We start from the raw sequence: 26,071 nt of genomic DNA, 5'->3' as shown, positions 1-26,071 counted from the left end.
AAAGGTAATAACGCTAACTTTTCAAGTGAAAAATGGTAAAATGAAGCTTTCCGGGGAGTCTATATTTTGAGAATACGCGAAAAAACTTGTAGTCAAATCTCGTACTCGTTCTCGTACTTGAGTCTAACGGTCTCTATTATGTTTGAATCGCGCTTGTTTTGCGTTATTGCTTACAGAGCGAGAAATATTATATTTGGAGTGCGCTTAGAAATGAATCGAAAATAGGAGGCATAGTAACCGGGGCGAAATGACTTGGGGGCGAAATGAACGGTTACCAGCAGACGCACGAGACTTACTTGCAAGCGTTTTTCCGCGTTTGCGACTGGCTGCAAATATTTGCCCCGAATTCTGATTGGTCCACTGGTTTGACAGTGTCTGTTTTTATTTAACTACAGTACTGTTAAACTTCCTTATACGGACATCAAAGGGACACCCGTAAGAGTCGTCGTTACTGAATTGTCCGGGGTAAACATGTGGACATTCCACGAGGCTTGGTTTCTTTTGTGTCTTAATTTATACTACTACATGAGAAATTTCTGCAATTTGATTGGCTTAGAGCAGTGGTATTTCAGCTTAATTTGGAGTACCTACGTATGAAAATTACAAAACTTTTGGGGGTAGTAGTATAACAAATAATAGCATGATTTGTACGTGATATTTGGCATAAATACCACTCGTGACATTTCAAAATTGTCTCAAATTTTACTTGCCCAAGGGCTCGTGAAATTATGTGTAACAATTCCGAAATATCACTCGTGGTATTTGTGCCAAATATCACTACAAGTCATGCTATTACCTATACAAATATATTAATGGAAATGTCAGTAAGGAAAGGTTCAACTATTGAAGCCTTGATTTTGTGTTAGGTCATCCCCATCACTCCTAAAAGTAGCCAAGGTCAAACAACAGTAAAATTTCCCACATCATTTTGTTGAAAGCCAAGGGCGTGGCCAGTTTTTCGACTAATTGTAGGCCTGGCTGACTTTCATTTCCGCATATCCTGAAAATTGCACGCATGATTAGTACGCACTGACCTCATCGACACTATGAGCTCTTGAGCTTTTTAGCTCACCCCAGCAACGCATAATTTATTACAAGCGGTAGAGTGATCAAACAAAAATTTGTAGGCCCGGTCCTACAGGTCCAGGGGCTGGCCGCGCCCCAGGAAACAGAAATATATAGTGCCATGTGAAAATACTGCTAAAGTACGTTCATTTGAATGGTCACACCGTAGGATTAAGTGGTAGAACCTTATCATTCACCCTGGCAGTGAAACAGTTGAGTTGTTAACATTCCGTAGTTTCTACGGCCAGTCAGTCGCAATACTTAAAGGACTCGTGTCTCTCTGACCAGGTGCTGTACAAAAGCAATTTTGGCGAAGCAAGCATTTACGAGGCCTTGAAAGCGAATCAGGAAGGAAAGAAGCTCCTAGAAATGTAAGACTATTAGCATGTTGAATTTTCGAACACTTTTATTTTTTGGGTTGTCTGATGATGTACTTCGGGGGGGGGGGGGGGGGGGGGACAGAATGTCGACCTAAGGCAACCTCGTCCCCAGGGCTTGACGAGGTTGGACCGAACGGCCCGAAAAAAAATTCTCTGACAAGATACAAGAGAGATTAGATTCTAAGACGAGGGCGACTACGAGTACGGGATTTTCCCAATACTAATACACCGATCAATGGTTTGCCCTAGGATGGGGAGAGGGGGGTGGGGGCACAACCCACGGGAAATTTGACATATTCAGGATTTCAAATGTCAATTTCCCCACCCTTGGGTCTCCATTTTGAGTCAAATTCCCATCCCTGGAGCGAACTAATAGACACTCACAACAGTCTTTATTGCAGCACTGCACGTCTCCAGAGAGTATTTTTTTTCTTGGTGACAAAATAATGGCACCCAAAAACTTTGTACATTTCCCCAAGTGTAGAAGACATATTCTAGCTGGATATTTAGCGTGGCTGGCAATTTAACACACATTTTATAGTTCCGAAAGTACCCGGCTTTGACTTGTTTAACACAGTATTTACAGCAATGCAAAATGTACAATGCCAGAATTTCATCAAGAAGGGGTATGTCTAATATAAGGGCTGGTGTTTGTAACTGTGGTCCAGTATAATTTTTTGATCTTTTCGTTATATCAAAAACTTGTGGCAGGGCAGCATCTGGTGAAAACACGTAAGTAGAAAGCATATTTTCTATAATGGGACTTCGTGCAAGTATTGCTTCTCAATGTCGAGGGGCAAAATGCTTTTTGTCATAAAACTTCAAAAACTTAAAAAGCAACAAGATACTCCTAACTTTCGTTCTGCCATCCTTCACAAAGAAATGAACACATCAAAATGTGGGAAACTCATCCTAATGACTACTGGGTATTTTCTAAGATGGCGGAAAATTAAAATTACTCAATTTTTCTAATGGATTCCATGGCAATTTATCTTAAAAAGTACTATGTTTGTGGATGGTCACGCTCATTGTCATTACTGACTGAACACAGCAAAGAAAGACTTCAGATGCTGCCCTGAGAAATGATTACAGCTACAGCTCACAAACTTGGTTTGAGTGCTGTCTTGTATTCTCCAATAATAAAAGTAATTTGAAGGTCCTTATTGTCATCATCATGCCAGCAAATGAATGTAAGGGGTAATGTTTATCCATGTATCTTTGCCACCCATGACATTAACTAATGTCTGATGTTCTAGGCCATTGTGAGGAATGCTAAACTCATAGCCATCTGGACAAACCGCTTTAGTGTACACTCCTGTAGCATTACTTATCACCCAGTCATTGGCTGTCATAGTAGACTGACAGGCAAATGGGTGGGCCTGTTGACAGTCGCCTACATACCACCGCTCTGTCTTGCCATTTAAGAACACACATGACTGTGGTGTTAGAGCCTTGGAAGGTTCACCTTCAGCCCATGTGAATATCGCAGTGGCCAGTAATACAGGATTGACTTGATCCGCGGCAGGATATGTCACCCCACACTTCATAAACTGGGAAAAATCAAGAATAACACCAGTTTCTTTTGGGCCATCCCAAAAAAAGAAATATTCTGTGCTGTCACAGTAGACTCTTGATGGTGTGTTTTGTTTGAATGCTGAACAGTTAGCATGACTGACAAATTCATTCCTTGTCAGCCCATTCCAGTATAGGTCAAAGATAAATTCCCCACCATGATTGTCACCACCTGCAGCTATGACAACGTTCTTTTGAAGTTTCCGCAATTCTCTTGTGGTCGGCCATCTTCCTGGGAAGTACTTTGCAGATTCATTGGGTGTGAGTACTTTGTCACCTAGATACTCTGCGATGGGGCCATTTATTAAGTCATCGTGTCCAAAGGTGTGCGTAGCCCCATCTTCAAAGTACAAGCGTACAATCTCGTGCATGTTTTGTGGTTTGTGTACCCATTCACCTATTTCTTTTATGCCGTCCTCAAACTCTCTGTCCCAGGGTGCACATCCAAGATAAGGCTTGCCATCATCATGGCTCATTAGCATCTTGCCAAAACACCACCAAGGGTCAATTTCCATGCCCCGTACACCCATGTCAAGTAGGTCGGTAAAAGTAAACTCCTGATTGGCCAGGTCCAGGCAAGTATGTTTATAGGGTGGCGGCCAGGGACAGTCGTCCAGTATTCCATACCCATCAGCTCGGTCGTTGAAAGCATTGTGAGCAGACACCATTTGTAGCTGGTCGAAAGGTGTGTCAAGTTGAATCTCTCTCTGCGTTTTAAGTGCAAAAGCTAGCCATGTCGAAATCTCAGCTGTTCCTCTGTCGCATCTGCCAAAGTAACCACATGTACAGTTAGCGCGACTGCTTAGCTCATCACATTTTTCCTCCCGAACTCCACTGTATTCGAATTCTCCGAATCTCAACTCAGATGAGTCAAATTCTTTTTTTTCCAGCGAACTAGTATGAGGGATTACGACATTAAAGAACGCTTCTTTAAGTGACTTCCCGTCTTCCAGAACCACATGAAACCAGAAGGCAGTGTTATTATGAAGTTCTCTCAACCCGACAATTTGCCGTAGTCGATAAGGTCTTTGTGTTTTCATGCTTTGTCTGTCGACGGCAAACTCGGCAGCTTTCGCCAGCGTATACAATACTCTCGGGCGGTCGAGAAACTTTTTCAATGGACTTGATATTGTCGGCCTCTCGAAGTAATCAACGTATTCGAGTATTTTTGGTTCAAGCGATTCTCTGCCCGAAGCTTTCTTATAATATAGCGACCCATTGGATTCGCTAATGAAGAGGAAAGATACTGTGGACAAAATTAGGACTGCTGTACATGGGAGGATCTCTTGGTGGCCGACTGTATGCGTCGCCATTTTTTTGTTATGATTTCTTGTGAGATTCTTCTGACTAATTTTATATGTCGACCCATCACGCCACTTGGACATCACACCACTCTATCACGTGATGCTTCACTTGAAAGAAAAAAAAAACGTTTGAGGACACTTTGTAATTGTTGTAGAATTCTTAAGTAGCTTTAACACACTGTTTAACAGGCACGGACAAAGAAGCAAATTTCCCTGGTCACTGTACTTAGCAACTAAGTGCTAATAGAGAGAAGTCGTTTACGTCACGTTGCTACGGTAGCAAAATTTCCGGGTGAGAACAACCCGAAAATGTCACTTTTTAAAAAAGTGAATTCGGACCACAGGGTACCCACGCAAATTGTGTTACCGTTGTAATGTTTAGAGGAAATGTATGGTGATATCGAAAAGGTTCATATTATCGAAATATAATACGATGAATTCTTATACATAAGACCGGTTTTCAACCCCTTATGAGTTTCTGATAAGACCAAACTGAACATCTTTTTACGTGAAATGTTGCGTATTGCCGTTCTTGCAGCTGGAAACGACGAATTATAGCGATGTAAAGGGTTTGACATTTGATGTTCACCTGAGCGTATCGTAGACAGACCTTTTTGGTCTTATATGTAAGAATTCGTCGTATTATGTTATGATAATAAAAATCTTTTCGATATCACGATACATTTCCTCAGGGGCACCCAACGTCAATTTTTGGAAAATATCTGTTCGGAAGACGATTTGACATCTAGAATTTTCGGAACATTTGTTGTAAAATTTCTTGGTTGCCTGCCTCTCCTAGGATTTTCGAACATCTAAAAAAATGGTATAATTGCCCATTTTTAACGGACTTTTACCCTAAAAAGGTCACCTAGAATTTTCGGAAGCCTTTTTTCTGGCTGAAATTTTCGAGAAGGTAAGTTTTGATCCCTATTGTTTTCCGATCACTAGACTTTCAGCTGGATAAAAATATGCCTATATCTACCGTTTAAATACTAGAATACGTTCTACAATGCTATATTTAAGTGGTTTTAAACTATAGTCTCGTTCGGTGCCCCTGATTTCCTCTAAATCCAAGCATCATAACGGTCACACAGTTTGTGTGGGCCTCCTGGGTTCGCACATCCTCGGAGACCCAGGGGCAGTTAGTCGGGTCGATAAAATGTTCGTGGTGAAAGTTTTCTGTAAGACCGAGACGAGCCCCTGGGCACTTACTCTTACCGAACCAGTTCCAGAAGCGTTTGAATTGCCTGCTTCTGATTGGCCAGAAAAATTTTTTTCTGGCCAATCAGCGAAGAGAAGCTGCCGGGTGACTCTCGTGTTTTCTTACACGACGTAGTTTTCCTCATCGATTGCCATAGTTGCGTAGCGCGTTCAACGGCGAAAGTTTCTCGAGGAAAGTTTCAGAACAAAATGTTAACAACCCGCAAAATTGCAACCTTTAGCACGGCTACAAGAAACAAACACTCTCCGATGAATTTTTAGGGCGGATCTTTCCAAGGTATCGTAAATTTTTATTGCTGATACGATACGCGATGCATGACTTTCACTTTCCACACCTTAATTTGCTCACATTGTCTAGTATACAACGCCAAGCTTACATTTTAGATGTCCATGTTCAGCATGTTCGTTGCACGACTTCTGATACTTTCTACAGCGTGAAAATTTCCGTTGCACGGGCCACGCAACTACGTCGATTGATCGTGGGAAATGCCGGCTAGCTGCAGTGCCTTCTTCTTGCTTTCGCTCCACACTCCTTTCGAAACTTTTAAGCTTAAAAGCTTACAGAAGTTGACCGTACGAATTCTGCCGAAGTTGATAGTAGTGTTAACTTAAGATTCGAGGGAGACCTCCAGCAAGCGGTTGAAGAATTAGAAGGCTTGTCTTTGTTTCCTGTGGTACAGTTCAAAGCGAAGTAAAGATTTATTATTGAGAAGATTGTGGAAAGAAAAGATGTTTTTGGGCAGTTGATAGAAGAGTCTAACCTTCCAAATGTTGCCTATAAGCTAGGGGGGTTAAAAATCGTTAGATGCTATACTAAATGTTATGAATTCCCTAGTAATCCATTGGTCATAGTGATTTCACCTCTCAGGTCAATTGTTGAGGACCAGGTAAAGTACTCGAGGTCACTAGGAATTCAGGCCGCTTTCTTATGGGAAAGCAAAACGAAAGATCGAGAAATATTGAATGGATAGGAAGCGTTTTCTTTGTTGTACGGAAGCCCGGAATCATTAACTGGGGGACAAGAAATTCAGGGCAATGTTCTTTAAGGAGTTTTACCAGAAGAATCTCGTTGCAGGTACATACAGCTGTTCATTGGTAAGTATGCTGATTTGTTTACTAGGAAGGGTGCTACACTGAATTCATTGTGGGGAGTCCTGAAGGGGTAAAATGGGATGTTGTTGCTCTGGAAAAATGGGATTTAAGTCCCTGGCAGGGGGATTCTATCACTGAGAATGGGAAAAATTGTAAAAAATTGGAATTGACGGTTAAACAGTTTCAATGGGATTGATATCCCCCCTTCAGGACCCCCATTATACTTAACAATAGATCTGGCTTTTATTCAAGGATGCTCAGTAATGACAGACACTTCACAAGAAATATCATGTTTAATTGTCACCATTTATTGACAATAGAAAACTGATGAAGTAAGCCTTGTGACTGAAATGGAAAGACACCCCATAATACAGAACTACAGATGCCATTACATGAATTTTAATTTTAAGCTGTTGACATTTTTTTTTTACTTTTTTGTTGGAGTTCACATGTCTACTTATAATACTGCTTGAGTTATGCATATACTAGGGAGCTGTAATATTTTATATTTTATTTTATTTTAATTTGTTAATAAACATTTATGCTGGGGTATTTGTTGGTGATTCTTTCTGTCCCAAAGGGTTTGTTTTACTAGGTGGCCAACAAGTATACTTGAGTATATTATTTGAAAACTGTCTAGAAAAATGGGGTGTGAATTATATTCGGGTGCACATTATACACAAGTAAATATGGTATACCTACACATAACATACAAAACTGTTTTCCAACACTCTCTGGAAAAAGGGAACTGTGCTGAAATTGTCCCTTACTGTCTTCGATAATTGTAAAAGTCTTTCTTCTTTTAGATTTTATTAAGTGTAAAACCTGCAGAAGAGAAAAAACTCCTTCCTTTTCTGATGACAGTAATGAAAACAGCAGAATCATTCCAAACCACTTATGTTGCGACATCAGTGCCAAAGACTGTTAGTCTGCTTAAAGAAAATCAAGATGATCTGTGACAGGAATTTCAAGAATCAAATCTTCACTGCTTGTATTCTAGAATTTGTATTCTCTGATTGTCTTCTACAGGAAACAATAATTGATAATTGTAATAAATTATGTTCTGTGGAAAGTATTTTAGAGACACTGTGGAATGGTGACCATGCAATGAAGATTTTTACCTTTCTGAAGAGGGTGTTTAAAGATTTAAAAATGATTATCAATGAAGAATATTATTGTCAGATGAGGAGAATTATGACAGGGAAGTTATGAAATATCAAACAAATGCACCAAAGGAAAATTGTTGATATAAAAAATTTGCAGTATTATTTTTTCAAAATAAGCCCAATCTTGTACCATCAATTCCAAGGGAGTTAAAACAATGGCACTGTGGATGTGTTTGAGGGGGTCAGTAAGGGGAAACATCAAGTCAATCATAGATTTATAGTTTGGCAAAAAATCACATATTATGGGAAATTACTTTTATACATGTATTTGTTAAAAGATATCTTATAATAAAAATTCATTTCTACTATATTAGCCATAATTCTAATCACAGTGAAGATTAACCCAGGTTCTCTTATGCGGTTTAGTAAGCCAGAGACCCAGGTCCTTGAAATCAAGAGCTGAAGTTGGATCTTTGGAAAGTGTCCCTATTCCTTGGTCTCTTCTCCCTGGAATTTCCTTAAGAGCGTTCAATCCTTGTAAAGTTTTAGTGACTACAAAAATATCTATATAGACATCCCAGCCTTCCACGATTTCTCAACTCTGTACCTACATGTATCACACAAAGCGCGTTTATCGCCCTCCAAAACTTTCACACCAACCACTTTCAAACATTTTCGCAAACTCACCTTAATTTTTTTTTCTTCACTTATCCGTAAAAATAAACCCACACAGCCTGCAAAAATCGACCTCACTTAACAAGTCAGGAATCAGCACTTAACTGGACCGAGATTTCGAACTAAACACAATGGCCCACGCGACATGCCCTCTGAGGATGTAAGAAAAACAGCTAACTGGGACTCTTTATTCGACACTTATAAGGTCAAAATAGTCACCTTAATTTATAATATAAGCAACCGCATAGTTCCATCATGTTTGGAACATATAATCCAAAGGAAAGAGTCTAAGTATGACCTCCGTCATCAACATCGTGTTAGCGTTCAACGTTTTGAAACTTATTATATGAAAAACTCTATTTCTTACAGACGATCTATTGTTTGGAATCTTTTACAGCCATCCGCTGTCAGCGCCAGGGACTATGCCAAAAGGGCAAAAAAGTCTCACGCCCTCAGAAACTTGAACTTTAATGAAGAGTCACCGCAAATGGGTCGTCCCCAAATTGACAGTGATTTCGTCTTTTTTTAATTTTATTCATATCTTTTATTGTACATATTTCACCTTTTATTGACTACATTCAATTTTAATAATTTTTATTATTTTATTTTATTAACATTTTTTACACGGCCCCATAAGCTATATTAGCTTTAAGACCCACCGTGTTTAAATAAAAGATGTTGTTTTTGTTGTTGTTGGCTGTATTTAAGTTTGGCGCGAAAGCAAGAAGGTGCGTGCACTGCAGCAAGCCAGCAATTCCCACGATCAATCGACGTAGTTGCGTTGCCCGTGCAACGGAAATTTTCACGCTGTAGAAAGTATCAGAAGTCGTGCAACGAACATGCTGAACATGGACATCTAAAATGTAAGCTTGGCGTTGTATACTAGACAATGTGAGCAAATTAAGGTGTGGAAAGTGAAAGTCATGCATCGCGTATCGTATCAGCAATAAAAATTTACGATACCTTGGAAAGATCCGCCCTAAAAATTCATCGGAGAGTGTTTGTTTCTTGTAGCCGTGCTAAAGGTTGCAATTTTGCGGGTTGTTAACATTTTGTTCTGAAACTTTCCTCGAGAAACTTTTCCCGTTGAACGCGCTACGCAACTATGGCGATCGATGAGGAAAACTACGTCGTGTAAGAAAACACGAGAGTCACCCGGCAGCTTCTCTTCGCTGATTGGCCAGAAAAAAATTTTTCTGGCCAATCAGAAGCAGGCAATTCAAACGCTTCTGGAACTGGTTCGGTAAGAGTAAGTGCCCAGGGGCTCGTCTCGGTCTTACAGAAAACTTTCACCACGAACATTTTATCGACCCGACTAACTGCCCCTGGGTCTCCGAGGATGGGGTTCGCACAGTTTCGACATTGTTTCAAACTTTATCGATCTTATTCTATTTCATTTAATTTGTCTTATGTTGGCGAAATTTTCTGGGGTTGAATCCGAAAGCACCGTATTTAAGTTTAGAAGAAGAAAAAGGAAAAGACCATTTTTTAGATGCGCTCATGCACGTTCTCCATAAAGCGGGCGCGTGAAATTAGGAAGTTTCATGTCGCAGTCATTTTTTTTAAATGAGACTTTGTGCAAGTATTGCTTCTCAATGTCGAGGGACAAAATACTTTTTGTCATAAAACTTCAAAAACTTAAAAAGCAACAAGATACTCCTAACTTTGGTTCTGCCATCCTTCACAAAGAAATGAACACAGCAAAATGTGGGAAACTCATCCTAATGGCTACTGGTTGTTTTCTAAGATGGCGGCCTTCTTATCACTCATTCCCTGGTCCTCCATTTTCCAAGATGCCGGCTGAGTCAAATTTCTCACCCTGGGGACATTCAGGATGTCAAATTCCTTACCCGCGTACGTTTCAATTCTCTTGTGTTGCCCCCGCCTCCTCCCCCATCCTGGGGCAAACCATTGATAGGTGCATAGGTACGGAGCGCGCGCGGGAAAACGGTGTAGCCGTCGTCATTCCACTACGGGTTTTATCATTTTGTGTTTGGGAGAGGGCTTAACTTCCTTCAATAAAAATAACCGCAATAACGTTTGTGGTGAAAAAAAGAATGAATGAATAGGATACCTCAAATTCTTAATTCTAGTTTGTAGTAAATTATGTAGCTTGGCCTGCCTCGAATAGCGTCGCTAACTGCAGGCCAGTCCCAATGTATCTTTTGTTATATTTCCAAAATTTAAACAAAGTTGAAGTTGAAAGTTGAAAGAACAATAAAGCTTTCTGGGGTGATGGTATTTTTTGAGAATACGCGAAAAAACTTTGTCCTCTAGGGGTCATCGTAAACGAATCGACAGGTGTTAAGTCAGTTCATAGGACTGACAGTGTGAATTGTCATGGTTAAGATTACTTGGTCTTACCGCACTCAAAATCAGTATAAATCTTTGCTTTTAGTTTAAGTACGGTACAAGCGAGAGCACTGATCTGTCTCAACAATATAGTGACAGCCTTAGACGCTGATCTACTAGGAGGAGAGGTGGCACTTGGACAGTTGTGGTGTTCGCTGTTCACTCTAGCTTTTGCCGCTGAAAGTAAGTGGAAATGTTTTGTACTAATTCTTTACAATGGACCCTTCCACTTTTTTTTAACGTTTGGTGGAATCTAGTCAGGGAATATTCATCGATACTGCCCAAAAGAGTTCCTTAACCCTTTCACTGTCAAATTTAGCCAAAAGCAAATTTCGACCAAATTTTCAAATTTCATTTTGTGAAATTTTGAATAACAAATAGCACCATGTGCACGTACAGGCAGAGAGCTTTCATTTAAATGGTCACATCATAGGTTTTCGTCCACAGACTAAAAAGTTAGAGTCACCTTACAAAACCCCATCAAGTACTCTGGCAGTGAAAGGGTTAACTGCAGTTAGTAAACTAATCAAGTTTGAAGGTAATTCATTTAAATTGAGCGAAGGTATACCTCCGCAAAGTCGCGCAGTCAAAAGAAGTTTGAAAAATTTCGAAAATTTGCAAAGCCACATCTTCGTTAGTTTTCAACAAATCACCCTCAACCTCGGCTTTATTACTAGTTTTTTAAGGTCCTTTTTATAGCGGTGTCGACAGGTTTTCGCTAACAGGTTCACAACAAAAGTTGACAAAACCGTGGATGGGTCTATTGAAGAACGAAGTTAACTTTACCGTTACGCACACTGATTGGCTCAAAGAATCAAAGAATCACGCGTCATTTCCTCAACCAATCACGGTATTGCTCAAACGCGTTTTGCCGGGCTCAGCGATAGCCACTTGTTTTTGCTTTCAGTTCTTTTAACTATACTTAGATTGCCTGTATCTGCTTTTTGAAATATTAATAGTTACTCTATTTTGGGCACAATTTTTATTGTAAAACTGCTATTTCTTTAACCTTAGCCAGAGGATTTGTGTACCACGAGGAGGATTTTCTAGAAGCAGCCGCTGGAGTTCTACGATCAGTGATTGACAAACTGGTTTCACTGCAAGAGCCTCAAGTAAGTTACTAATCGTTTTTTTTTTTTGACGTTTTAGGTCTGGCTTGTCTAGGGCTCTCTCGCGTTCTAAAGTGTACATGTAGATGAAACAAGTCAATCGCCGTCGATTTAATCAACAACTTTTGTTAGCTGTAAAAAGTAACCAGAAAGACGCAACCGTTTGGTTGTCTTGCGGTAAAAAAGGCGAAGGCTTTGAAAAGCGACTCTACGTGAACGTCTGGCAGCGTGGAAATGATAATTAACAATTATTTCTCGAGCCCGAATGGGCTGTGAGTCAATAGCCCATGAGGCCGAAGGCTTAATGGGCCATTGACTCAGAGGCCACGAGGGCGAGAGGAATAATTGTTTAAGTAAAATCCAACTTGTTGGTAAAAAATATCGCGATAAAATAACTTTAGCTAGTTAAAGCTAGACTTTAATCCTTTTTTGCCGCCAAGAAGCCAGCGCTTTCTGCCACTAGTGGGCTATAACATATAGCCTAGTAGTAGCTCAACCAATCAGAATGCAGCATTGATAATAGACCACTAGTTGGATTTTAGTTATGATACATAGTTCCTCCAAAATATTTTTTCTAAAGCTATGGTAGAACGGGCAACAAAAATGGTACACGTGTTTTGTAACATTGCTGCAAAACGGGTTGTAAAGCTATGTTGCGTGTTTTACCACCCACGTTCAAGCTTGTCTTGTAACAAATCAAGTTATGTGAAAGGTTTGAACCCAGGAGTCATTTCAAAAGTAGGTTGAGTTTGATCGTCCGGGTGAACGTAGTCCTGAATAGGACTGTTGTTGTTGACAGTGACAGACGTTTCGACAACCTGTGCGGTAGTCCTCTTCAGAGTCAAAGTGAGTTGTATCACGTCAGTTGATGGTATCATACTCTGGTTATTGATCTGAGTGGTCAATTACGTCGCAATGTTATTGGTCGTCTGTCAGTTAAGCCGTGATGTTATTGGCTATAAAGACTCGTAATCAGTAATTGGTGCGTTTCGATCCGTCTATTGTCACAGTTAAACAGTCGTCTATTGTTAGTCAAATTGTCAGTTCTCCAGTCGTTCTCTCGTAGTTAGTTTTGCTCGTCAATAAGTCGTTTGTACGTCGCTGGTAACTGTTGGCTGCGATTCAGTGGCGTTTGTTCCAAGTTAGTAAACCAGCTTTCTAAAGTAAGACGTTGATAGTAGTCTGTAGAAATCAAGTTGTTGCATGTTGCGTGAGTACTGACTTCTTATTGGCTATAATTACGCAGAAGTCGCGCAATACACGGTAGATACATCACGTGCTGCACAATGACTTTGCCTTGGGCCGGTAAAACGCGAAACCCGTACAGATTTTGTTACAGAAAGTAGAACTATTCTCTACTTTCTGCGACAACTTGTCACAACCTGGAACAACCTGGGGCCCGTTTCTCGAAAGTTCCGGTAACTTTACGGGCCCGAAATCAAATATTCAAATCGAAATATAAAGAATAAGAGCGCGGGTCCTGGCTAGCAAACTACTCCATTTTGTTTCATTAACTGACAGTTTTATCGTGTTAGATGCAAAACTATTGAAACCTCGATCTTTAATGTAAACGGAGACAGCTTACCGGGCCCGTTAATTATCGGGACTTTCGAGAAACGGGCCCCTGATTTGTTGAAGCTGGGTTTAAACTCGCTCGTTTGCAAGACACATTGAGCAGCTGATGATAGGTGAAAACTGAATTTGGGTGTTTTTTTTTTGTAGTGTATAACAGCTGAACATGTGACCATATTGTGCCGAGTTACCGTCGAAACCTCATGTGAAGCAGTGAAAGTCAAGCTGATAAGCATTCTAGGATTCATCGGCAAGATGGCCGCAAGAAAAGACAACGGGCTGGAGATCCTGAAGGTTTGTTTCCCCTTTTAATTATCTTTATTTAGACCACACTAATGGAGGATCTCGGAAGAAGATTAAATTATCTCTAGATCAAGTTTATGTTATGTGAGGTATAATTTGTGAGTGCTTTCTACTTGTACATTTAGAGCAACTGAATAGTTTTCTTGCTTCCATGGTGAAAACAGCGCAATTAGGTCGCCGTCCGGTGAGTCAAAAGTTAGAGCCATCTGTCATGAATTGTTGACTCTTAGCGAAAAAGGTTCAGGGCGGATTTCACAATTTTGTGTCCCTCATCTTTGAGCTTTGCCGTTTTTTTTTTTAGTGCTTTAGTGTTGTTTATCATGGGATCCTAAGAATCACTCAAGCTTCTTTTTTTATTAGTCTTTAGGTACTGTCTTCCGTGATATTGTGGTCGGTCAATACAGTCTCTGGGTGATATGTGAAACCTTGGACGCCATTTTTGATACTTTCGCCGACGGACCGCTGGTTAACGCTGCTGCAGACTCGATTGGTCTCATGATCAACCTTCAACAGTTGGTACCAGTTCTAAAAGCTAGGGTAAGGAACAGTTTAATGTACGCGGGATGCCTCAGTTATACTTGAAAAAGTCACATACAAGCCAGTTTTCCTTAGTTTGATCATATCGATTGAGTGGCTAGCGCCGTAAAAACATCACCATCTCACTTTTTTTGAAAAAATAGCCAATTTCGCCCTTCCCTGATTTGAGTGTCGTTTTCTTGCGGTTTAGGAAGTGCTGAGGAATTAGTGTACAAAATTTTTCGAAATGTTTTCCTGATTTAATCACGTTTACCTACCAAATCGTATCAAATAAAATGGTATTCAACTGATTTTTGAATGCAGTTTCGTAATTTTGTTTTGGTTTTAGTTTAAATCTTAAAACACCGAATTCGTGCGTCGTTGAAAAAGTTAGACTAACTAAGCTTTGTTTTCAAAGAGAAAAACTCTTTTCTAAGAATCCCATTTGTTGTTTTTCAGGTAAAAACTGAGAGAAGAACTCTTGGGGATCATTATCCTGTGATAGATGCCGCGAGAGTGAACTTAGCGAGGTTTATAAAATACAAACAGAAAGGTCATTAGGAAGTGTAATGGCAGACCGCGGCGCGTCAAATGGTCTTCGCCCTCTCAGGAATCCCGGAGCCTTCATCTCTTTCAAAAAATTTGGCGGTCACAGCGTATTAGATTTTCAGGCTTTTTTTATTCATTCATCTTTCGCGTCACCATTAAAGGTTTCAGCTCATTAAAGCCGAATAGGATTTCCAGCTATTAAACTACAGTCATTGACGGCGTTTGGTGTCCTGTGTAGCTAGTCAAACTGATTCATAGGTTAGTCGTTGAAGTTTGTGTTAGAGCTTAGAGTCACCAGAATCTAGTGTGAAGGAGGCATTTCCAGTCGCGAGGAGTACGGCATGAAAAGAATCTTCAATCGTGGAAGTCTAACGCGCTGGGATACTTTAGTGGAACTAGATGGAGGCTCAGAGACGATGGAGCTTCTGGCCATTTTTACACTGGTTAAATTTGCGTAGACAAATTGGACCTGTTTAACCTGTTTAAACACGTTTGGACGGGTGAACTGATGTTAGAAACGCCGACTGACGATAATAATAATGGTTTAATCCACTAACATCCGGGTTAATGAAATAATCTTACCCACACCAGAGTATGTTTCTCATCTCGAAAAAATCAAGCGCATTTCAGTCGAATTCAAAATTGTTTAGATATCCCTTTTCGTACTTTGATAATTCTGGTGATCAGTAGTCAAAGAATTTCTCACCAAGTTTTATGACAGCAAGGACTGAATATTCACGACACTGTTGGAGTGAATTATTGACGAATTTTAAGACATCTATAGTAGCTTTTATAGACGAATGGTGTTATAGTTCATCGTCTCATTTTTTTTACCCTGATGAGTGATCATACCTTTTAAACTCTGTTGTCAACGGAGTTAGATTCTCTCGCTTCACGTGTTTTCTTTTTAAGACACAGATCGGAGTTCGAATCAAAGTGTGAATCATAGTCAAGACTAAATTTTTCTGAACAAGTCGGTCATTCATACGGAAAATGTTCGTCTTGTGTAATCTCAGTTATTTGGAACCAGGGGTATATTTATTTCTTCAGGTAATGTCTATTTAGCGGTCACCGTCGCTGAATGCCAAGGTCTTTTCATGCGGGGTTTCCGTTTTCTGCCATATCTTTATACAGTGACCTGCGTCTCTTTTTTGCTCCTTCGCCTCTCGTTGCTTCGGCCTTCGGCCGACCACGAATCATCCCCTCTGCAGTTGATCTCTTCGCGCGCTATCAAAAACCTCTGGTACACAGGGCTGTAGCCACTTGAGGTTGGCCGCTTAAAAGAGGCTGGTCGGGCTGTTTAAAAACGGCCTGGCGTAATAGTTAATCTTCTAGGGTGCCTAGTGTTCTGACTATCGAATTAAGAAAGAGTTTATCATTCTGTAAACAGCTTCTGAAAATATGATAACTTATGTGACACTGTAAATATGCAACAATCGTGCAATAAATGAAGTATACACTTAAATGAAGGGACGACTTCCTGTCAAAGCTGCTGGAATTGCGGCGTAAGGAAAATGAACGCCATTAAAATTTTCGAGTTAAGCGCCAGGAAAAAGGAAACAAGAAAACTGACGACGAGACACAGAGCCCAAGAAAAATGTGTACTTTGCCATTTTTATTCTCCTCGAAAAGTTTCTTCTGTAGGTGCACAAACTGCTTTGTATTATTAAATCAAAGAGAGAATTCTTTGAAGCAGAAAGCAACTTACACATAAATACGAAACTATCTGTTGGTGGTTTGAGGTACCTCGAGCAAAGATACCCCCACTCCTACCCCCTTGACGAAGTAGGGTCGTTTGCGACTACCCACAAACCTTATGACCAGCGGTATAAAAATGACTAAGGGACTACTGATTGGTGTTAAGCACTATTTTTAATTAGTAAATAAAACATGCTTATGAGATGTTGTTTTGGCCTAAGTGTCTCAACTAATCTTGTCGCCGATTGCAGATCTTGCACTTCTGTTTTACTTGGAGGGTCTGAATTGGGCGGGGGGGGGGGGGGGGGGGGTCTACTTGTCGGTTGTCGGTAAATCTCAGTTAATACGTAAAATGTATGTTAATTCTGATTCTCGCTTGCGAAAGCAGCGACAGTCATAACCTGCAACGCGCTTCGTACTTAGGGACGGACCATTAGAAAACTTACGGGATGGGGTGGGGGGAGGGGGGGGGGTTTGACGAGGAAGGAAATGGGCGACCATTTCAGAGACGATGTACAGCTCACAATGAAAATTTTTGACACGGTTATTTCCCCAATACTCACCTACGGAAGCGAGGTCTGGGGGGTCGATCACGACGGAAAGCTAGAAAATGATCCAATTGAGTTTGTTCAAACGAAGTTCATAAGGTGGCTATTGGGAGTAAACAAATTCTGTAGCTTAAATGCGTGCAGATCGGAGTTAGGCCGTTTCCCAATGCGAACGAAGACAAAGTGCAGAGCCATTAAATATTGGCTGAAATTTTGTGAGCCGGAGCACCAAAATAAACTCTATGGAATAGCATTTACAGACCAAATTGGTCAAGATAAAAAGGAACTTTGGTCAAGCAAATTAAAACGACTATTAAATCTCGCAGGTCTTGGCGACATATGGTCAGCGAAAACTAACACTCCCGCAATCATGAACTATATACGACAGAGACTCTTAGACATTGAACAGCAAACATGGATTAGCGAAATACACAACGATGAACGAAAGGACCCGCATCAAAAAAACAAACTAAGAACTTTTAGGAAATTTAAACTTACCCATGACTACGAAAATTACCTCACAAATGTAAGAAACATTAATCACAGAGTAGCAATCACAAAGCTAAGATTAAGCAACCACAAACTAGCAATTGAAACTGGACGATACGTTAAACCCTATCAACCACCAGACCAAAGAATCTGTCCATTATGTAAAACTGGATTAGAAGACGAGGAGCACTTTTTGATGAATTGCATAGCCTATAGGGATCCTAGGAGAGAGCTGTTCAATACGCTAAAAAAGGAAACTAATCTTATTCTTGACTCTATGACTCCAAGCTCTGCCTTTACAACGTTGATAAGTATGAAGCAAGGAGAGAAAACGCAAAAAATTGTGGCTAAATACGTATATGATCGCTTCCGCGAAAGAGATAGACGCGTTAAATATAACCTTGTTTAATAGTTGTATAAATTTTACAAATGTACACCTCTGTAATTATTGCATGAAAATCTTTGTTATCTTGGTAAACACATGTGTCTGTAGGCGCCCTGTTGATAATAAAGCACTTATCCTATCCTATCCTGACGAGGTCCAAAAAATATTCGCACAAGGGAAAATTAAATGAAAAAAAATTCATGCACGCCAACTAACCCTAAAAAATGTTCATGCAATGGCCCAAAATAATTCATACAAGGACTTTGATAACAACAAAAAATTCCTCCGGCTCTAAAATTCCTCAACCTCCCCCCCTCCCCCATAACTTTTCTAATGGTCCGCCTTTAGGACACAAAAGGGGGTCATTGTGCCAGGCGTTCCTAGCGGAGACCGTGGAAACTGGGACTAAGAATCGTTGCGTGATCGAAGCCACGCATGTTTTGCGAAGAAAGCTTATAGGAAAGATTAAATTTAGGGCTTTTCCGAAAAGTGTCGGTCCACGAATTCTATCGCTTAAAAGAGTTGATTACTTTGGAACAGGTGAACATGTTTTGGAGGCAATGTCACAAATGGTTGGGTGACAATACAATACAATACAATTCAATAAAATGCAAAGCAAAGCAATACAATGCAATTCAGTGCAATACAATACAAAACAATACAATAAAATGCTATGACCTTTATGTAACGCGGTCAAATGTGCTTCAGTAGCTAAATAGCTACTTTACAGACATGAAGGAAGAAGGTTTAAATTGTTTCAATTCAGATAAAACTTAAACATGTTTATAACCGTAGCTGCTCATGAGACATCCTTAAAAATAAGAGCACAAAACAGGAAAGGTCTTATTGTTCCAATGGGATTCATGCACATAGTGTAATAAAAAAACTAAAAGAAATTAAGTTTTAGCGCGCAAATAATAGCGGTGCCCTGGCGAGAGGAACTCATTCACTCGCCGCCAGTCCCTACGCAGGCCAAAGGATCTGTTGATAGTAAAATGTGTTCTCTTTTGTACTATCTTGCACTTCTGTTTTACTTGGCATAATTTTGTCAAAAAAATTCAGGAAAAATTCAGTAACTATCGACATGAAATAAGCTATAATTTGAAACTGTAAGGACACCTAGAGAAACTACAGCTCGTGTCCTACTTGCTTAAATGATGCACGGACGCCGCGAAATAATCGTTGTAGGTGTCCATCAAACGGGGTCGATTGGTTGTGGGCTGATTAAAACAAGGGAGTTCAAGTTAACAAAAAGCATAATTCAGCAGCAAATTTTTAGTTATTTAGTGGAGGTAGATCAATTAGGAGTAAAAAAATGATGGCCAAGACAATTATTCATGGTAATTACTGAAGCTTTTAATAGTGAAATATTATTTCCCAAAACAGATGTGCAGATAATTTATAAAAACGTATAAATCGAGGAAAGATTATTTTTCGCTGGAGTTACCTCCAACACAGACGTCTTTTACAAGCCCAACTGATATTTTCCAAGCAAAAACTATTAATATACTTTTTCACTTCATCAGTGGGGACATCCAGCAAAGCATTTGCGAAAGGTTAGTTATTTAAACAAAACGAAACGGCTGAACAAAACTTGCCTGTACACAGACGCTGTTATATTATAATTTCTTTTCGTTCTTTTCGAAAACATTGACGAGCGAGAACGAGCGAGGAGCGCAAGAAAGAAAAATAAAGAATTTTCTCCTTCTCCAACCCCAAAACCCTTCCGCTGGCGGTCAGTAAATCCCCCGCGGTTTTTGTTTTTTATCACGTGCGCTCGACGGACTTTGAAGTAGAAAATAGAGGATCTGTGAACAGGCTAGAACAAAACGAAACATATTAAAGGTTTTTACTGCGGTATCATGCAGTCAGTGAGCATAAATTTGATGTTAAACATAGCAGTTATAGAGCGATAGATATACTAATCTTAAAGAAGCAAATATAAGTCCTACTTAGACCGCGGTTTAGGACATTCAGTTGACCTTCACATCTTTTCAAGTGTAGTAGGGGAACTCAACGACTGTTTTCTGTTAGAAGATCAAGCACAATCATGTTTTTCTGGAAATTTCTATAGATAGCTCGAGAAACTGGGTTAAAAGTTCTAGGTGAAATTCATATAAGTTATTCGAAGTTTCAGTCTATTAACTGTTCTACAATTTTCTGAAGGTTTAGTCACCACTTCGTAAAAAAGGCCGGACTTCTAAAATTTTCGCCTTTGGAAACAGTAACGGAAAGGAGTATCGCAAAACTGGGTTGGAGAATGGTTATATAGTTATTACGTATGGCAATCATTCATTTGTTTGTGTCAATTGGTTATCTAGTTTGTTTCATACTCCTCCATTGTTCTAAAATTTCTGTGTGGAGCGGTGAAATAATTATTGTATGTGTCGATCAAATAGTACAGGGCCGATTTGTTTTTGGGCTGATTGACGAACAAAGTTCTAATTAAAAAATATATGGGGGTAGATATACTAAGCGGAAGATGATAAGCAAAGGAAATTTTTCAAGGTTAGCTCGCTCTTTAGTGCAATATTTCCATATTTAAAACAGTCATGTGCAGGTAATTTAAGACCGGAAGATTATTCTTCGCTGGAGCCGTAACACTGTCCAACGAAGATGCCTTTTACAAGCCTAGCTGATGATTAATTTTTCAAATATAGACGCATATTTTTTCCATCGCTTTATCAGAGGAGACATCCAGCAAAGCATTTTGTGAAACGTTAGTTATTTAAAAGAAGAAAAACAAATAGTTTTTTTTGGTATCATACAATTGAGTATTTCTTTAAGAACCGTAAGTCCTGCTTAGACCACTAGTGCAAACATACTAAACATTCCGAAGACCTTCAGATCTTTTCATGTGGTAGAGGCACACAAAGACTTTTTTCTGTAGAATATCTGTTCAAAGAAACTCAGTATTGTCTGTAGATTCCTACAGCTCGAGATAGATTTAAAATTCTTAGATGACTGTTCTATTGTTTGTCTCAGTTTTTGGAATTCAGTCTGCAGGTTAATGTTTCTACGACAGGAGCCCTCCTGTTCTACGATTAACTGAATTTGGGTTTTTACCTTTCTTTTCCCAGGTTTAGTCATCATTCGTAAGCTTGAAGGACTACTGGAATTTTCGGCTTTCTGAAACAATAACGGAAAGAGGTATCGGAAAAAGTTGAGCTTAGAACGCGCGCATTTTCAGAGCTATAAGTCAGAGCACTCTTACTAACTGAAGTATTTGAAAAGAAGTTTTATATATCTAAAGCTCGTTAAAACGAGCACATTTTGCAAGTCCTTTAGCCCATTGTTATATCTAGGTTCCACCGTATATTGCCATATAAGCTGCTGTCGAGCTCACCATAGACGTCAGACCTAATTTCCTTCGTTAAGTCTTAAGGTTTTATTGATTTGGCGGAAGAACTTGTGGCGACCCGTATTGGAGTCACAAGACAAAAAACATTGAAGATTGAGTTTTAAATAAAATGGTGGCAAATTCATTTTCATTCATTTTTTTGACACAAGCTACGTCACACAAAAAATATTTATGGAGCTAACATGACAAGAAGTTCGGTTGACTTTGAAATTGGTAGAAGATAACTGACAATGCAATCGACTTTTCCCGTTCTCACTATGGATAAATATTGATTGTCTTAAAAGGGTTGGCCGAAATGGTCAGTCATTCTTATACTCAGGTGAACAAGCGCCGGCGTCAGTTAGTAAATTATTCAGCTGAAAATTATATATCAAACATTAATATTATCGCCCTCAGTTTTAAGTCAACTGATTGTAATGTCCCCTCACACGCCTTTGATATTTTCTTTCATAGGACAAAGCAAGCAAGCAACCAACTGAAAAACTTTTAGTTAAGGTGAGCATTTTTGCATACTTTTATCAGACAATTACAGATCAAATAATGTTTTAACGGAGCTTTAATTATATACAAGTTAAAAAAATACAGTTTAAAGAAACAGTTCGTGTTCGTTTAGTCCTCGAATGATAAACCGCGCGGCGATATAATCATTGCGAGTGCCGATCAAGTAGGGTCCATTTAATTAATGTGGGCTGATTGAAAGAGGAAGTTCAATTTAACAACTGAAAGTTTAATTCAGAACCTTTTTTTAAGGTGGTGCGTATATTAAGCGGAAATGATAAGCAAAGGCAATTATTTAAGTATTTTATCTTAAGTGCAATATTTCCCAAAACAGGTGTTCAGATAATTTAAGACCGTATTAATCGAGCCGGACGTTATTCTTCGCCGGAGTAACTTCCAACGCAGAAACCTTTTACAAGCCTAATTGATATTTTACAAACTCGTTTTCCGCTTCGTTAGTGGAGGCATCCAGCAAAGAATTTTGTAAGGGTTAGTTACACACAAGAAGAAAAGAAAATGCAACTCTGTCGTAGAGTTGAGCATTTATTTAAGAACTGCATATTTTTAAACCTAAGTCCTACTAATGGACCACTGTTTAGGACATTCATAAGACTTTTTGAGCTTTTTCAAACATATGGTAGGGACCGGCGCAACGGTTGAATTTTTTCTGTAAAAAAGCTATTCGAAGAGGCACAGATTTGTCTGGAAATTTCCATAGCTCGAGAAAAAATTTCAAGATAAAAAATTTCCATTGACGTCTCAGTTTTTTGAAGCTTTAAGTCCATTAATTTTTCTACGATTTTCTGAAGTTCGTTTTTCACTTTAGACTTCCCAGGTTTGATCATCATTCCTAAAAAGGACTACTAAAATTTTTGGCCTTGGAAACAGTAACGGACAGAGGTATCGCAAAATGTTGATTTCTCAGTAAACTATACAAAAGCATTAAAGATTTTTGGAACAGTAATAAGAAGGGGTATTAAATTCGCATATACTAAGGAGCTCTAGAATTACAAAACAGTTAAAAATCTTATATTGCTTCTTACAAAGCATTTGCAAAGCTTTAAAAAAATCTAAAAAGATATCCTAAAATGATTATAATAGGATTTTTGAGAAGGCTGGCGTGCGCGTATGGTGTGTTGTTTCTAGCAGCACCATGTTTCTTTCGCTCCTCACTCATGATATATTCCTACACATAAATGCCCCAAATGTTTAAAGGCGGGGATTAGCCGAGGTGAAAGCGACTTAGGCTCTCTTCATTTTTTCATATGAGAAATTTCAGTTCCGTTAACTTAGTGAAATTGTTACGTACATAGTTATCAAAATATATGAAAATCATATATGAGAACTGCGGGGTGAAGAATTATATGAAAGAAGATCATCGCAGTTGTAGACGCAACTTTTGCAGTTGGGAAAAGCAAGCCCTTTGAAGTTGCGTCTATAACTGCGATGATCTTAGTTCTTTCATATAATTGTTTATGTATACTTTGCATTAACGTAGAAAAACTATCAAATGATTTATTGTTAGCAGTAGCTCTGAAAATTCCTTGACCATTCGCTGTTTAAAATCAAGAGTTCCCTTTCTATGATAACTTTTATAGCTTACAAAACAGGAAAACACCATTTCAGCAGAGAAACATGTGGAATAAAAACTAAATTGTTTGTCCCAGATACTGTCGATCAGCGTCCTATGTATCTCCATTATTATAGTGATCTTTGCGGAACTAACATCAACCTTCTTTGTCCACGTTCTTTATTGAAATATTTTTCAACTTCTTCTGAAAGGTAGACTAGGAACAGAGAGAAAAAGGGAATTAAAAGTGTGAAGCGGAAAAAATAACAAGGCATGATATCATCCGAGTACATCGGATGGCTCGCTGTATTCCTTACCATGTCTGTTGCTATAGTAACAGTGAACCCTCTATCAATTGTTCTTTTTATAGAAAACCGCAGTCTTCGAACTTGTGCCATGTACCTTGTCATAAGCCTGACCGTAGCTGATATGTTTGTCGGAGGATTTTCTCACTTTTCTCGATTTGTAACCTTCCTCTACTTATGCGACATTGTGCAATTTCCGCACTTAATCCTGGAACTGACATTAACAACTGGCTTTCTCTTCGTCTGATTTCCTCTGACCTCTCTTACAAACATTGCAGTAATTTCATTGGATCAGAAGCATGTAACAATCCGTCCCTATACAGCCCTTTAAGCATCGCCTCATAGCGGCTCTTTTTTGCAATGTTTATTATACTAAAAGTCCTATACATGTATTTTGCACATCTAGTGGACCTTCAGTCTTTTCATGTGGTAGCCCGGGGCACCCAACGAATGGTTTCTGTGAAATAGCTGTTCGAAGAAGCACATATTATCCAGAGATTTCTATAGCTCGAAAAAAGTTGAAAATTCATAGATGAATGTATCATTCATCTCAGTTTTTCGAAGTTTTCAGTCTATTAACTTCTCTGATTGAAGTTGGGAATAGGATTTTCACTGTTTACTTGTCTTCCCACATTTGGTCATCATTCGCGAAAATGGACTACTTATAATATATTTTGGGCTTTAAAATAAATACGGAAAGATGTACATCGGAAAATGTTGAGTTTTCTGTATATTTAATAGCATCAAAGATTTTCGATAAAGTACAGCGCTAATAAATTCGCAGCGCCTGAAGAAGCCCAAGGATGACCAAACAGATACAAATTTTATAGAGCTTCCTATAACGCATTTGCAGAGCTACTTTTTAAAACAACAATCTTAAAGATATCTTTAAATGGTTTGAGTAAATTTTGGAGAGAGGCGGCGTCGGATATGGTGGGCGGGTTGTAGAGCGATGTTTCTCTCCTCCTCACTATAATATATACTCGCCTACTAGGAGTAATCGGAGCTCAGAAGAGTGCGTTCGATATGTTTGTAAGGCGTACAGGTAGCAGTCGAGGAGGAAGGGTGGATGGTTATTGCGATAGATTAAGCCCGGTTTCCATATGATCGCTACGATCGCTGAGAAAAAATAGTTCAGCGATCATATGGAAAGCACTCTCCAGCGATCGCTGAGATAGAACGTTTTATATCTCAGCGATTGCTGTCGCGGCGATCGCTGGAGAGTGGTTTCATATGATCGCTGCGCTTGCACAAGTTTGTTTTTTCTCAGCGATCGCAGCGATCACAGGGATAAGCGATCATATGGAAACCGGGCTTTAATTTGATCATGGCATATTTAAAAGATAAGGATTGCTTACAGCGAAACCTCTATTTAAACTGAGTATCATTATAAAAGCCTTGAAGGCTAGTGATATCGTATGGTCCGTCTCAATAAGTGCAGTAATTTTGTCGAGTGTCTTGATTTCAGCTAGTGACTTGAATGGAGCTACTGTGGGCTGTTTACAAGTTTTTCCGAATAAATAACATAGACCTATAATGTTCGTTTGTCCGGTACCGAAAATATCACATTCAAGTCAAAATGAAACAGCGCCGCCGAGCTTCACCTCTCTGTAGATTTACTTTGTGATACAACGGCCGCCGAGCTGCACAACTTTGTAGATTTACTTTGTCGCACAACTGCCGCCCAGCTACACAACTCGGTAGATTTACTTTGTGGCACAACGGCCGCCAAAACTTTTGAAAGATGAACCTTTTGAAAAATTCAGCAAACATAGATCGATAGTAGACCTTCAGCAAACTCTTAAATATTTACGCTTTACGAAGATTCAGCACACTTTAAAATGATGAACGATTTACGAAGACAGAAAACAAAGCAAACGTTTGAAAGATGAACGCCGAGGGCACACGAATCACTATGTGCGTTAGCGCGTCAAAGTGAAGCAAAACGTAAGCAAGCGCCTCAAAGCGAGGCAAAAGTAGGGAACTTAAGAACCACGACGAAGTTCACGACGACGACGTCTGATGACTGGGAAAAGACTGGAACGAGAACGTCAGTTTCGGCGGGAAAAAGGAAATTTAAGATGCAGTCGATGGGTCGACGACGACGACACTGAATGTAAACGAAATGTAAACACAAATTTAAAACTGTGATGTTCTTTCGCAACAAAGTTTTTCGCAATAGCGTCTTTTAAAACAATGTAAGATCTTATTTTTTAAGCCGTACGTCTAATCTCATTGACGGTGAAGAATTTTTTGTGTTGTCTGACCTTTTCGAGTGGAAAAACACCTGCTTTCCCTACGAAGATTATTCAACTTTCAACCTGAATGAGATGACCGAGTCCGAGTGTCTGTCAAAGTTTAGATTTGGAAAAAGAGACATTCTGATGTGATAACGGTTTTC

The 26,071-nt window shown here is 39.4% G+C and overlaps 3 protein-coding genes and 1 long non-coding RNA gene across 5 annotated transcripts in view; 3 read left to right on the top strand and 1 right to left on the bottom strand.

Annotated features, from left to right (window-relative positions):
* The window catches only part of LOC140927566 (HEAT repeat-containing protein 3-like), a 31,030-nt gene extending 14,745 nt beyond the window's left edge, over positions 1-16,285 (top strand). Inside the window, exons 11-16 of the mRNA XM_073377240.1 lie at positions 1,354-1,436; positions 10,814-10,950; positions 11,782-11,879; positions 13,599-13,742; positions 14,112-14,288; positions 14,727-16,285. Of these exons, the coding sequence (XP_073233341.1) occupies positions 1,354-1,436; positions 10,814-10,950; positions 11,782-11,879; positions 13,599-13,742; positions 14,112-14,288; positions 14,727-14,828 (741 nt within the window). The 3' untranslated portion in view covers positions 14,829-16,285. The remainder of the gene's footprint in view (positions 1-1,353; positions 1,437-10,813; positions 10,951-11,781; positions 11,880-13,598; positions 13,743-14,111; positions 14,289-14,726) is intronic.
* Positions 1,762-4,330, bottom strand: LOC140927278 (uncharacterized). The gene has a single exon (XM_073376905.1). It carries the CDS (start codon positions 4,328-4,330, stop codon positions 2,618-2,620), a length of 1,713 nt encoding a protein of 570 aa, XP_073233006.1. The 3' UTR covers positions 1,762-2,617.
* A 716-nt stretch (positions 16,286-17,001) lies between the features above and the next one.
* On the top strand, positions 17,002-18,009 carry LOC140926551 (uncharacterized). The gene has a single exon (XM_073376279.1). The coding sequence runs from the start codon at positions 17,004-17,006 to the stop codon at positions 17,958-17,960; it is 957 nt and encodes a 318-aa protein (XP_073232380.1). The 5' UTR covers positions 17,002-17,003; the 3' UTR covers positions 17,961-18,009.
* Positions 18,010-19,263: 1,254 nt separating this feature from the next.
* LOC140927568 (uncharacterized) overlaps positions 19,264-26,071 on the top strand; it is a 31,606-nt gene continuing 24,798 nt past the window's right edge. The window contains exons 1-3 of one of the 2 annotated variants that reach the window (XR_012164564.1): positions 19,264-19,492; positions 21,017-21,086; positions 21,751-21,912. This is a non-coding gene — a long non-coding RNA (uncharacterized lncRNA). Of the gene's footprint in view, positions 19,493-21,016; positions 21,087-21,750; positions 21,913-26,071 lie in introns of those variants that run through there. The other variant, XR_012164565.1, reaches the window with a different exon arrangement.

The sequence above is a fragment of the Porites lutea genome, chromosome 2, assembly GCF_958299795.1.
Source record: "Porites lutea chromosome 2, jaPorLute2.1, whole genome shotgun sequence".
NCBI classification, from domain to species: Eukaryota; Metazoa; Cnidaria; class Anthozoa; order Scleractinia; family Poritidae; genus Porites; species Porites lutea.
This window is presented reverse-complemented; position numbering and strand designations above follow the sequence as displayed.

Bases quoted from the DNA above. Each gene is read 5' to 3' on its own strand.
- LOC140927278 (XM_073376905.1), bottom strand. From the start codon at position 4,330: ATGGCGACGCATACAGTCGGCCACCAAGAGATCCTCCCATGTACAGCA.
- LOC140926551 (XM_073376279.1), top strand. From the start codon at position 17,004: ATGGGCGACCATTTCAGAGACGATGTACAGCTCACAATGAAAATTTTT.